We start from the raw sequence: 14,732 nt of genomic DNA on the forward strand, positions 1-14,732 counted from the left end.
AGGAACATGATGGATGTAAATATGAATGAAATGAATTCAAAACATAAAATAACTCACACAGTGGTGGCACAATAAATATACGATCAATGGAAATATGGCAAATGCTCCATGCACGTGACATCAGCATTTCCAGTCTTTTTTGTTCCGTGTCCAATAAATAACTATGATTGATCAAACATTTATTTTAACCTCAATATTTTATGATTTTATTGTTATTATTTATTTATACTCTGCATCAGGTTCTGTGGAGCTAACATGGCTGCCAGTAGAAACCTGCACTGTCTGGTCTGAGCTGAGGCTCTGCTGCAGGCTGCTGCGCTGATGATGTGTGTTTGCCACCAGATGGCAACATTAACCTAACCAATATAAACTACACCGCTTCATTCTAACATCACAGGGTCCAGCCAGGCTAATATTTAACTTCTCTCTGCCCTTTCTACAGAATGACTACGTGGTGTTAGGTGTGGTCATGTGTTTGTTATGGCTGTATGTTGGAGAATATTCATTGGAAATAAACTGACTTTTTCCAGAGGCCTGGTAGAGTCTGTAAGGATTTAATTAGTCATGCACTTATCAGGAACTCACAGCTCCCTGGTTACACAAACAATCATGTAGACAATCATTTAAAATGAGGCTGAGGATCCAATATTAAGAAATACTAGGACCAGAAAAGCTGATAGTAGATGTGATTATTTTTGCTGTTATGTATAAGCTACTTCTGAATAAATAAGCCCCTATGATTTGCCAAAATATAAGCCTCTATTATCTATGCTCTTTTTAACTTTTCAATTACATACAAGTTGAAATATTAGAAAATTATCAATAGCAAATAGTGAAAGTTTGTTATGTGAATTCTCAGAACTGTGAATGTAATCAACAGGAGAGAACGCATTAAGTTCATGTGCCCAGAGCTTGATGTAACTGCATCTATTAGTATCAGTATTGGTATTAAAAAGAGGACTTTATGATATTGATAATATAGGTAACAATCTGCAGATTGAGAGATGTATAAGGTGACGTCTCTTCCTGCATCCTGGCATCACATTTACAGGATAAACCAGGTGACCATTCAGTTGAACTGTGTATGCTGACGTTACATAAAAGCCCTCATATACCTGTGATTGCCCTCTTACACTCATTGTACAACACGATGAAGGCTACTTATGTTCTGGAAATCTCTCCCCGCTGGGGCACAACATGTTTCTAGAGTAAAGTTGACCGGCCACAGAGAAGTTTATGAAACATTCTCCACACACTGCGCTGCCTCTCGTCTCTCCACTGTGCTACATTGCTTAATAATGGCTGATGTATGAGGTCAGGGATGAGTTTCCATTCACAGAGGTCGTGGCACTTTTGCAGTCATGTGGTTTAATCTAAAACTGAGCAAAATTTACAAGGTTTACATAGTTCCTGTAAGTCGGGGCACAATACAGACAAATGAAGCACTGCATCCTTTTGAAAATGCTTTATTTAACTACTATCACTATAAATATAACAATGGCGAACAAGCTTTTTTTTTTAAAACAAACCTTCAGATAGAAAAGAGTCTGCAAAGGTCTACAAAGGAATGGCAAAGGGCACACATTGGCAATAAGGCACACACTAAAAAGAGTTAAAATGGTAATACCTATGTTAAACTAGGCACATGCAGCTCCACACCACTGACACAAAGAGCAGCAGGAGTTTATCCCGCTGCAGCAGTGTGGGTGAAATGCAGGCAACAAAGAGTAAAGGTAGTTGTTCTGAGTGGGAGGCCAAACCAGGAAAACACAAGTGTCCTAGACTTTTGGTCGCAGAGCTAAAACTGTTGAGCGTAGTTGCAACAGTGACAGCTCAAAGTACCAGCAAGTCGGCATGCTTCACTCGGACAGTTTTAGTCTTGTTGTTTACTGATAAGAAGCCACACGAAAGAATCAGTGTTCCCACTCATAACACCAACATCTGGTTCAAACATAATATTACACATAACAAAAACACATTATCCTTGAATGTTTAAAAACTATTGGACACTTTGGCAAAAAAGACTTTTTTTCTACTTTTGTTACTCTGACTTTTTTGTCCCTAAACAAAGTGTAAATAAAGAAAAGAAACCTGTTTTTGAATATATTATACCTTTTCTTCTCACTTCATTCACAACACACACATAATGCATATATTAAATATATCCTGACTTAATGTCATCATACAAGAAAAAATAATGAAAGCAGTTGACAGCAGTTTGCTTTCGAAGTGAAATCCAGTTTCAGAGATGGAGAGAAGCAAAGTGAAGAAGAGATAAAACAAACGTGTTTTTTCTTTGCACTTTAGTTACACTTTTTTTTGGATCAATAACTTCGTCATGATCTCCTTCAAAACTTCAAAATCCAGAGTCACCAAAGTCCAAGTCAGCATATTACTTAATATATAAAGTAATATAAAAAAATCTGATGAGCTGATGGAAAATTAGCAAATGAACTCCCCTCAAACGCAGCAGATGAGTAAAAATGGATGGAAACATTAAAAACTACTAGAACTGGTTTAAAAAATACAAGCCAGCACAAAAACGCTTTGCGTGTTCTTCTATAAAAAACAGGGATGGCTGCTGAGTGTGAATTCAGGATGAGCAGCTGCTTGCAACAGCTATGTTTGTCTGTCATAGAACATACAACACATGCATAGCTTCTGTATTTCATCATGAGGTATGAGTCCAGTTACTCCCAGTTCAATTTACATTGCACTTGTTTCCACCACACTGTAGAGTTTTAGAAGTGCCCACCCAACATTCAACAGGGTTATCTTATGTTTTATGCTTTTACCTGCAAAGAAAAACTGTCAAGAAACATACAAGTTGAAAAACGCCAACTAGTCCAGTTTAAACACACAAATCCATGCTCAGTATTTCAATATCTCTTCATCTGAAAGAGGCAATGTCTTGCATTTCATAAATACATTTTAAGTGCACCTTGGTCAAGCACAGTTTGGAGGACGAGAAATAATGAGAGAGAGAAATATGTGGAGTGTTACTGCAGGATCATTCAGAGAGGACAGTGGACTGCAGCGATTGAAATTTACTCGTCTCACCAGAACACAGTGATACCACACATCTGAAGATTCCAGTGCTATGCACAGATGGAAGTCTTTGTTTTGAAAGGTGTTGTGGAAAGCATAGAGTAGCAAATGCATATAGCTGTAAGGCACTGGAGTGTATGGAGCTATATGGGTTTTTTTTGGTTTGCATTGGCAAATGGAGGAGCACTGTAAGAGACAGAGTGAGACAGAGAGACAGAGAGACAGAGAGAGTGCTCCAGTATATAGAGAAAACATATAGAAAAAATGTCTCTCATTTCTGTCAATATTTGTTCACCTTTCAAGAGTCAAACATTTAAAAAACAACAATAAAAACATACACAAGTGAGAAAAAACAACAACTAATATCGGTTCAGTCTTCGTTCCCTGCCAGAGCAGTGTCACCTATAGATAAAGTTTTTCCAGTTTTCTTTCTCTATCATTAGTTCCCCAGGGAATCTGTCACAACAACATTAGTAAGCAGGTTACCTCTCTTCAAACTAACCAAGATATACTCTATGTTTCCAGAGGTTTAAGCAGACATAAAAACAAGCAAACTAATTATAGGCGAAAAAAACAATACAATACTTTGAACCTTCATTCAAAACAACCAGAAACACAAATGAAACTGAATAAAACCAAAAAGTACCAAACAGACGTGTTTGAAGCATACACATTCAACCACCATGGACGGAAAGCATCACCAACAGCATGTAGAATTGGCTAGAGTACTATATATTAATGAAAAAAATGAAAAAAACATTAGTATATTCAAGACAGCTGTCTTCAGTGATATCCTCATTTGTCAGTAGTTCCTGTTGTACTATTACTTTTTTAATTAATTTGTCTTTCTCCCCCAACTTTACACTTTTTAATTAGTTTTAAACATTGTTTAAAGCTCGATCTTTCCTGCTTCAGAAAACATACTTCCCCCTAAAATAAAAGAGAGAGAGACCTGAAGAGAATAAAACCTTAAGTATATATATTCTCTTCATAAATACTTGGATGTACCTTCAGTTTTCTCCCGAGTTGGGTCAGAGAGAAAAAGAGTTGTGTATATGTGTTGTTTTTGTGAATGCTGTTTATTGTTGGGGACGACTGTCAGCACACACTGGTGGATCTCCCCAGGGAGTAGACTGTCTTTTATATGTGTTTTAATATTCAGTAGAAAAAAGATGTTTAATGATGTTGTCATGATGTTGTCATGATGTTGTCATGATGTTGTCATGTGGCTGCTGTGTCCAGGATATGCTGAGGCCAGTAGGTGAGAAAGATATGAGATGTCAGATTGTCATTTTTTCACTGTCTGTGTTCTGAACGTTTGTTTCCAACCTCGTTCCTTTAGAGGTTCACAAGTTCATGAGATGTTTCTGTACGATGGGACAGATGTGTCCGAGATGTTGCTGTGGTCGCTCAGTCACAGGCAGGATAAGAGTCTGAGCCCTCGGAATCAATATGTCTGGTAGACATCGTGGATGGGCAGCTGGAAGGCCGTGGCGGGGAAGGCCTGTGGCACAGCGTAGCCAGTGTAGCCTCCGTATGCTGCAGCTGCCACAGCTGCATTCTTCTGCAGCGCGGCCAGAGCTGCTGTGTTGGCAGCGTAGTTTGTGATGGGGACGTATCCAGCTCCATACAGGCCAGCAGTGGGGATGCGCTGTACGTTGTGGGCCATAGCATAGACGGGCGTGATTGGACGGCCCTGGGAAAAGGAGGGATAGAGTGAATAAGAGGATTTCTAAAGCATGTCCTCAATTTCCATACTAAGTGTACAAAAAACTATAACCCACAGCTGCATTTTAGCATTTTCATAATCGTGGAATATATAAACACAAAGTAGACATTTTAATAAAGAATTGTTACATATTATATCTTTAATGGGGAAGTCAACCCATTTTAAATCATAGTCTGGTTTTGATGCATTGATTTTGCACTTTTAAACTTTCCAATAAGAAGATATAGAAGTGCAGTCAACTGATAAAGTTCGCTTTCAAACTCTTATGAGGATTCTGGTGTGACATCTGATTCATAAACACTCTGTATCATGGAGAAAACATGTAAAGGCGTCATGGTGCATACCTGGAACGGTGGAGGGGTAGAGACTGAAGGTAGGACGGTGGCAGCAGCAGCAGCATTAGCGGTGGTGTGTTCAGGGTGTTGCATGGCCAGAGGATTGATCAGGTGCTCCACCGTGTGCACCTTCCCTTCCTCCATCAGTTTGGCTGCAGGAGCCGCACTGAACATTGGGTACTGTCCACCCAGAGTCTGCAAGGCCACTGTGTGCGTAAACAATACACAAGAATAAGAGCTTGGAAAACAAACAGGACCACAGCACACAACAGAGTATAGAAAGACATGGTTAATATTTTTGTATCAAGAATACAGGAGGTAATAGTTGGAGACAACAAGCACCCATGAAACAGGCATACCTAGATCTGAAGGTAATCTGTGAGAGGAGTTAGGAAAACGACGGCAGCGGAGGACAAACAAGAGAGAGAGACACATTACAGGATATAGATTAGCCAAGAAAAATGAAGGAGTTACACTAGTTTGCGTTGGGGTGTGATTCGGATTATGATGGTGCTCAACTGTGGATTAACCCCAATGTTCCAACACATGCACACATACATAAACACACTCATACACACTCAAGAAGCAAGCTAACACAACGTCAGCCATTGTTTCAGATGGACTAGTCTTTTCAATCTGGTGGTGATCCTGTGATTCCACACAGATCTGGATTGAGACAGACTGGGGTCAAATGGTTTCAGAGGGAGTATTAAGAAAGGCTTTACAAGGTGGACGTCTGATCAGCAAATATATGACAAGTTTCTACCTTTAATTCTTGTAGAGCATAAAAATGTATTTACACGGGTTCTTATTTAATATGTATTTAAGTGAGTTTTTTGTTTTTTTTTTACTTTCTTGTCAATGCAGGAATTTCTTCTTATTCACAACTTTGCTGCGAGATTTTGTTCAATGAGACAGCAGTTTGCTAAAAAAAACAACTAATTAGTAGATACCAAAAAGAGAAAAAAAAGCATATTACACATGCATTGCAAAATGAGATGTGCAACAACTCTACATAGCACTGACATTAACCTCTATGTGATCAGACCAGAGTAGACACAAGAAAAAGGAGAGACATACAATTTTTAGTTTGTGCAAGTTAGTTCTGCATTTCAACTCCAATGTTGACTGAACCATTTATAGGGCAAAATAAAAGCTAAAGTAGCTGCTACTGCTTAATGCTAGCTTACTGAACAGCCATCATTTGTGTTATGAATGAATAAAGCAAATCTTTTGTGAGAACCTTTTTTATTCTTCGGGCGTATTCTTTCCACCGTTGCTCAGAGAAAGAAGGCATCATGCAGTAATGTCAACCATGTTACAGTCAAAAGTTGGAATTGAGTGCATGAGATTGTGAATGACCATGTTCAGACCGACAACAGCACTGCATGAAAAACAAAAAAACATGGCTGCCTCCTTTATTTCATTGAGACCACTGTGTCGTCTGGCAAAAACAATCAGCTTTTTCTTGATTTCCATGCAATATTTTCTTAAAAATAACTTGTCCAAAGTTGCAGGCAAATGTTCTTTGTGGTCATCGTTTTGGCATTTGCTGGCCTTTTAACTCATGGTTGTACTATTCCCCTTCCTGGATGTTATATCTTCGCATCATCAGTATGCTATAAAGAGCGCAGTCATTTTTTTCTTTAAACGCAGTGCTGTTTTCAGTCTCAATAGACAAACTACTGATATTGCGGAAAAGGAAAGACTGAGGAACAAAGCATTGAAGTTACCTTCTGGTCATGCTAGAAAGGACACATATCTAGTGTCATTATTCTTAACTGTTACGAGAAAGGACGCCCTTTTGCACATAACCATCCAGCAACAACCAGTGCTTTGATTTGGAAAAGTTCCTCAAACCACACAGGAGTGAGCGAGATACAGAAATTGTGAGCTGGAAGGTTTAGTAAAGGCTTTTAAGGTGGGCGAGGATATGGATGGACGTAACTATCTCACTGACTTGTGCCAGGTTTGATGCCAACTGGGTTGACGGAGGCAGCAAGCTCCAGACTGGGCATCAGCTCATAGGGCTTTTCGGGCTGCTTGGTCTTGCCCTCATGGTAGCGGCTGTAGATGCCACGACCGGCAGAGTAACCCCCCAGGTACGACCCCCGTGGTCCAGGGGTACGGTTACATGCAGCAGCACGACCACGACCTCGCACAGTACCTGCTTAAAATACAATTGAGGTAATATGATGACAGGAGTTGTGGTTTACGACTTGGGCAGCAGGGGCATGCTGAAAGTTGTATACTATGACATGTATGGCAAGATTTTATGATAAGTCTATGCCTTCCTTGGAAGCTCTTCTTGAGATATTAGGACTTGGGTAGCAAGGAGAAACATTTAGCTGTAATTTAAGGGAATAATTGGCTCATAAAGTGCAGTTGCTAGAAGGTAAGGTTTTTTTGGGGGTTTGTATTTTCCCGTTATTTAAGTACAGTGTGACCTCTTTCTTGAGCACTGTTCTGTCTCTTGGTTATGCAAGTTCTTCGTACTGTGAACAGATGGTCCAAGACGTTTTGTAGATTTGTTTTGATCTGTGCAATAACCCAGCATGAAATGGAAGTTGATAGCTCAGCAGGAAAAGGATGGTGTTAGAAATTTTATAGTTTGTCAAATGGCAGGAAAGCTCATTGTTCATTGAAGGAATAAGTAAGAGCAAGGATGTGAGAGATTACCATTGTTCTGTATCATTGGGGATCCTTTGGAGAGAAAACCAAAACACAATGATTGTTGAAAGTCAAATAGATTGCCACCCAAAGACCACATTTAATCAATCACAGGTAATGGGATTAGCATTCATTGGGCCATCACCTTGTTCTGTCTTTGACTTTTAACAACTCTCTGATTTTAAGCCACAAAACCTCATCAAGTTAAAGATTTCATCAGATGAAATTCTAGTCATCGAAGATTAAATCATTATTTTAGTTAATAGTGCATTCATTGTTCCTACAATAGCATTTGTCGGATGACATTATGAGATCTTTTACAGTGCATGGTCCCAAAAGTTTCTTCTGACACCAACAGTTACAAAAACAGTTGGCTTTCAGGGAAACCATTTGGCTTTTGCAACTGATCATTTCTAGAATAAAAGCAGAGAAAATTAATTCTAACCTTTGACGAAGTAGTCCCTGTTGGGTCCGATGAGGGTGTTGTAGGGATAACCATAGTAAGCCAAAGTGTAGGGATCACACTGGTATACGTAGTTCTGCTGAGTAGCCTCTGGAGTGACAGGCACCCCCCCCTTGGAGGCCTTCTGACGTGAGTATTGCTCTTTATCAACTGGCTTAGCGAGTGTCACCTCGATGCAGGACCCCTCCACCTCTGTGCCATTGAGGTGGTCCATGGCCAAGACAGCATCGTCTCGGGAGGTAAAGTGGACAAAGGCGTAGTCACGGATTTTCTTCACACGTTCAACACATCCAGGGTTCCACTGGCTGAACACCTAGTTCACAGAGAAAGTGTGGGTAGTTTTAGCCCACATTTTTACCTGATCAAATTTATACTGAAACCTGTAAACTGACCAGTCAACAAATCTCACCTGTCTGATTGTCTCCTCACTGGTCTCCATCATTAGATTCCTGACATAGAGGATCTTCACTGTCTCCATCACGTCTTCATCCACATCAATCTCAGGTTCAGCCCAGTCCACTGCAATCTGGTGACCCCACAGCTGAATACGTCCAGGCATCAGCTTCCTGCGAGCCATGGCAGCTGCACGGTGTGACTCATACTCTACAAAGGCAAAGCCACGGTTCTTCATCTTGTCTGCAGCACTGGCATAAACTATGACATCTAGCACACCTTCTGTCACTTTAGAAACCTCCTCCAGAATCTCCTCCCGCTTTTTGGTCTTGGGAATGCCACCAATGAAAAGACGGCAGTTGTCCACGGAGGAACAGACCCCCAGTAGCCGCCCAGGCCGCACCTCATAGTTGTTGAGCTCCCGCACTGCACGTTTAGCCTCATGTTTCTCTGTGTACATCACAAATGCGTACCCTCGGTTCTTCCCATCAAAGTCCATCATCAGCCGCATCTCATAGATGCGTCCCACAGACTCAAACACTGGAACCAGCTCATCCTCATACACATCTCGCGGGATTTTGCCCACAAAGATTTCACATCCTCGAGGAGGCGATGGACCATTCCAGCCAGGAGGAGGACCATATTTACGCTGACCATTTTCCTGGGCCATACTGTAGCCGGTGCGCTCCATCAGGGCCTTGAGTGCAGGTTCAATGGGAGCACCGAGAACACCCTCAGGGGTATTAATCTGTCCGTCGAGAGAGTGGTGGGAGGCACCAGAGTATGGTTTGGAGGGTTTGGAGTTGGAGGGGGCAGCGTTATTGCTCATGGTTGAGGAAGAAGCAGAATCTTCGGCTGTCATTCTGGCATAACCATCCAATCAGATCTGGGGCCTAAGAAGGACAAAGAAAGACATGTTTATCATATTAGATTGTACCAACCACAACTGCTATCCATGAGAGAAAAGAAAACACAACCTGGAAGACAAATAAGAAGAAAGTTATAGCTGAGGTGGTGCTGTTTAATCTTTCTTTAATCATAATATTCTAGGGACAATCACATGGAAGATTACCTAGCTAACAAACTAATCAACACACAGCGTGAGCTGGACCAAACAGTGGAACCACAGACTCTATAAATCCCCAGGGCGCTTTTCCTTATCAGCAGTTTTACAACCTTGTTTTGTTCAGTTCCTCAGATCCCTCCTGACCTTTGACTCCTATCAGCGAGAATGAAGGGCTGCAAACCCTGAAACCTCCAGCTAAAGGTTCACCGAGTTTGACTAGGTCACATGCTCATTATGTGTGTGTCTGAAGTATGTTAAATAAGCTAACAAGCTAGCTCATGAAGCTTAACCCGCGCTAAGCTACAGTTTATGACTTGTTCTGTTTAAAAAATATGAGTCCCCGCTGTGAGAACATCTGTGCATGGTAATTCATCTTACACAAGCACCTGTTGCACTCCCGGTCCCCATGAGATGGTGTCGGACTTTCAACCTCCTTATCAATATCAAAGTTATACAGTGTGTGGGTGCAGCTTTTTATGTGTGTGTTTGTTTGTGTGTGTGTGTGTCAACTCATTAAGTCCTGCAGCCCTATATGAGGAACAGAGAACAATCAGAAATCCGCTTCTAAGGCATAAACCTCTTATTCTGTTATTTAACACTGCCAGTATTCAGGACGGAAAAATCCACAGCATTTTAAATCCTCAAATCTCCACGCTGCTCACAACAGTGAAGCAATGAATCACAGGAGCCTATACACAAACTTTTTACTGTTCAACAAATGTAGTCTAAAAACTGTTGCTAGTTAGACAGGCAGTGTGTGTGTGTGTGTGTGTATAGTTTGCGCGTCATGAGATTGCCTAGACTTTGATGTAGATAGGTGAGGCAGTCAACAAAGGTAAAACGCCACAAAGACAAGCAACCATGGTAACGCACACACTCATTTGACCTGACCTAATATCCCACTCTCCCACGCACACAGACGCACACACACATACACACACACACACCTGTTCAGGCTGGAGGGCTTACAGTTACGTGAAAACAGGTTTTCTAAATATTTTTAAATATCATAAAAAATGTACAGTGGACACACCATATTAATTGAAATGCCACAATTTAATACGTTTATTGTTATGTATAGAAGAAAATTAAATCAAAATGTGAATGGGGGAAACAAAAAAAACGCGGGTGAGGAAACAGGATGACGTTTCCTCCTTCTATCTTTAGCCAGTTTTCAGTTGCTGAATGTTGACACAGGTCAAGATGACACTAGATAAAATAAAACTACTGTGTGAGGCAGTGAACATTTATAATGAATTCTGAATAGGAGGTAGTACCCTTCTCTTGAACAAAAACATGTCTCTCAAAGATTTCCCAGGAGCTGCATGAAAACCGCTTTTTATGACTTGTTTCTGTGTTTCTTTCCCTCTCTGTGCCTCCAGTTCAGCGTGCCCTTCCTCTGTTCCTTCTATCGTGTGAAGTGCTAAAACAACTCCATCTCTTATCGGCCTTATCTTGTCAGACTAATGACAAAGGGAGGGCAATATTCACTTTGGGACTTCAGCTCGGTGATAAAAAGAAGCTATGTGACACTGAGGTCGACTGTAAAATGCACTGTAATCAGGGTGATACTCCTTTTTCTGGATATTTTGTGTTTTGTCCAAAAAAGTTGATGTATTTAGTGTTCAGTCTCGGTGTGGGGTAACCTACTTCCTGCTTTTGACTACTCTGTGATGTTCCTAACTTCCTCAGTAAGAACCGCTCTTGTGCTGAGGTTTTCCTTTCTTAGGAGAAACTCAGGAAATCACAGCACTCGCTGTATCAGAAGTGAAGCGAAACTTAGAGGGTCTGTTTTACTCTCTCTTCCTTTGCCAGTAAACAAAAAGAAATGATGAGCGTGTGTGGGGGATCTTTTGGTAAAAGTGTATCTAGAAAAGTCATGAATACCGTAGGTGTGTGTGTGTGTGTGTTTGGTCCAGGTATGACTCATGGTATGGTCCCACTATGACTATGGTTAAGGTTAGAGTAAGTCTCCAGGAAATCATTGCAAATCTATGTTATGTCCTCTGGAGTCATGGAGGCATGACACGTGTGTGTGTGTATGTGTTTGTGTGTGTTTATGTGTGTGTGTGCGTGTCCAAGGCACAGACACGTAAATGATTAACCTTGGTAAAGGCAAATCCCTGCTTTTACTTACACAGTGTATTTTTTTTATGTCTTGCTGAGTAAAAATACACATTTCGATAAATTCAAAGTGACCATTTAAGTGTGAGTCTTCTGTCGTGACTTCACGTCTTTGTTTCAGCATGATACTGACAGGCTGCAGCTCTTCGGTAAAACATCACCCATGCAGACGTTTAGAGCTCAGACACAGAGTTCACTTGGTCAAAGTTTATTAACCCGGAGAAGAACAGGAGGGAAGGACCATCTCGCCTGCATGCACGCAGCAAATGAAGGAAGTCAAAGAGTGAGGATTTGATGGTCTTCCGGTAATTGCCTTGGAGATTGCCCATTACATCGTGTTTATGATTGATGGAAGCACCTGACTGTCTACGTATTAACTGGGACTGAATTGTTTTATGAGCAGGCAATAAAGCTTTTATGGGCTGTGATGACACTGGCAAATTCCATTTTTTCTTAAAATAAGCAAATGAGCCGAGGTGTTATCAAAGCTCAGTTACTCACAGCTAGAAAGAGTAAGAGCATTTCATTCCTTTGATTCTTCATAACAAAAATCTCTCCTGGTTCCAAATGTAGCCTACTGCGGATTATATGGAGTAAAGAAAATCTAAGTGGAACAGTGTGGAACAATACAGCTCTTATATTGTCTTTCTATAATGATTGACAATGATCCAGTCTACTGAAGGAAGCAGGCTTAAGGAGGCCGCCATGTTAGCCACACACGTGAGCACATGGAGGCGATTGACGCAAGGCCCCGGACTACAGGGTCACAAGGCAGCAGAAACACCAAGACTTATCTTAACTTATAACCTCCCCCCCATAGATAACATTATCATTTCTGAAATACTAAATGACTCATGCATGTAAACCAGCCTCCACATGTAAGATTCATGGATGAAACTACTACATAACAATCTTTACTCACAACTGTTTCAATTCAAAAAAACTTGTCATATAGAGATGAATAATCCAAAGACAGTGACAGAGAGAGACAGAGGGAAGTGAGACTAAAAGCAAAGGCATGGTGGAGGGAAAGAGAAGGAGGAAGGAGAAGCAGAGAGAGGTCAGGTGTGAGGATAGCTACCCCTGTTGTTCCACAGCGCTCCGCTGCTTGGCCGCCTGCTCTGGGAGTGTTAGTGCACCTCCATTAGAGACAGGTACAGCAGGGCACTGAGCACAGAGACCAGCCTCCTCTACACACACACACACACACACACACACACACACTTGAAGCAAAGCTGCAAGCTGCAGAGCTGATGAGGGTGGAGCTAAAGCAGGTACTTTGTGTCAGTGTGTGTGTGTGTGTGTGTGTGTGTGTGCAGCAGATCTGAGCTTCTACTTTTAAGAAAATCTTTCCTTTTCAACAATTAATTTACTAGCTAACTTTTTAGTGGTTGAGCACATCAATACCAGGGTTGGAAAGTAATAGCAATTTCAAAAGCAGGACTTATGTGTATTGGAAACTAAATCCATTCATACTTTTTCTTCAGTAAAACAATGACAGACACACAGAAACACACACACACACACACACACACACACACACACACACACACACACACACACACACACACACACACACACACTAACAATGAGTAAGTAAAGCACCTGATGCACAAACCCACAAATCTGGACTCTGTCAATAAATAAGATGCAACTAGTGATGTGAGTGGGAGGAGAGAGGCCTGGTGGGAAATGTAGTTTTAATTAGTTATGAGGTTTTCTGCTTAGAGTTGCAGAAATGAGAAAAAATGGTCAGAAACATTCAAACGTTGGTTTGAGCACTTCCTTATGTTTTTGCTGTGAAAGGACATTTAAGAATTGTGACGACAGTAATTTGTGTCATATCAGCAAAAGAGACTAAGAGAAAAATGTGTGTAACTCTCATTGCGTGTGTGTGTTTTTTGTACATAACAACGGCAAACATGTTCCAAGCACCGAGCACAGCTTAACTTGAGCAAACAACACACACCTTCCTGAGCAGTCAAGAGAGCAGATAGAGAGAGGACAGACAGACGAAAACAACCAGACAAGAGTTTCTGTCTAAAAACTCCCCTCCAGTGAAGAAGCAAGGGAGTGAGGGAAGGCAAGAGCAGATGGGGTGAAAGAAACAGACAGATGAAAGTCACAGTGTGTGGTCGACAGTGCCCTGACTTTCAGCTGCTATTGAAACCAGCTCCGCTCCTTTAACGACTGAGCAAACAGGAAAGAAGAAAGTCTATTTGGAATAAAGACAAAGAGGCTGATGGATGGAGAGAAAAGAAGAGATTAAAGTACAAACAATAGATGAAGAGCTATGTATAGACTGTAGCATCTTAAATTTGTTTGCACAATGAAACACCAATTACAAAACTGTCTAATCAATCAATGAGACGTCAGAGGGAGTGGACTGAATATAAATGACAGCAAAAAGGTGTGTGTGCATTATGAATGTGAATGTGTGAGTTTTCATTGGCACACTGTGAAATCTTTGGGTGTTAAAGTAAGTGCTGCTGTTGAGGAGCAAAGTCGCTGGAAGTGTCGAAGCCAAGGGGGGTCAATCTAAATCAAAGATTAACTGTGTGTCCTTAGTGAGAGCCAATCAGGAGTCGGACATGCGTCAGAGGGTTCAGGTGTTCAGGTGACTGCACAACGGGACCATCAACTCATCAGGTCAACAGTTAACTGTTAAACTCTGCAGTGAGACCCGAGAGCTTGGACCTATAGAACATTTATTGACCCTCAGTCATTTCACATGTTCACTAAATCATTTGTCACACAGAGACACACACACAAACACGCACGCACGCACACACACGCACACACACACACACACACACACACACACACAGTTCAGTTTGAATGAGGTCTTCATTTGTGGATTGCAGTTTACTGGTGTTTTTAAGTTTAAATACGAAAGAATAAATT

General features: G+C 41.2%; 1 protein-coding gene across 28 annotated transcripts in view; it reads right to left on the reverse strand.

The window, feature by feature from the left end:
* Nucleotides 1-1,450: 1,450 nt before the first annotated feature.
* rbm47 (RNA binding motif protein 47) overlaps nt 1,451-14,732 on the reverse strand; it is a 30,414-nt gene continuing 17,132 nt past the window's right edge. For 6 of the 28 annotated variants that reach the window (XM_069530772.1, XM_069530771.1, XM_069530774.1 and 3 more), the window contains 6 exons: nt 8,655-9,531; nt 8,228-8,558; nt 7,792-7,815; nt 7,073-7,282; nt 5,122-5,318; nt 1,451-4,744 (listed from right to left, as the gene is read on the reverse strand). In XM_069530772.1, coding sequence (XP_069386873.1) covers nt 4,496-4,744; nt 5,122-5,318; nt 7,073-7,282; nt 7,792-7,815; nt 8,228-8,558; nt 8,655-9,500 — 1,857 coding nt within the window. In that variant the 5' untranslated portion in view covers nt 9,501-9,531 and the 3' untranslated portion in view covers nt 1,451-4,495. Of the gene's footprint in view, nt 4,745-5,121; nt 5,319-7,072; nt 7,283-7,791; nt 7,816-8,227; nt 8,559-8,654; nt 9,532-12,909; nt 13,014-14,732 lie in introns of those variants that run through there. The other 22 variants (XM_069530780.1, XM_069530779.1, XM_069530778.1 and 19 more) reach the window with 10 other exon arrangements.

This window comes from Paralichthys olivaceus, chromosome 8 (assembly GCF_024713975.1).
Source record: "Paralichthys olivaceus isolate ysfri-2021 chromosome 8, ASM2471397v2, whole genome shotgun sequence".
In the NCBI taxonomy this organism is placed as follows: Eukaryota; Metazoa; Chordata; class Actinopteri; order Pleuronectiformes; family Paralichthyidae; genus Paralichthys; species Paralichthys olivaceus.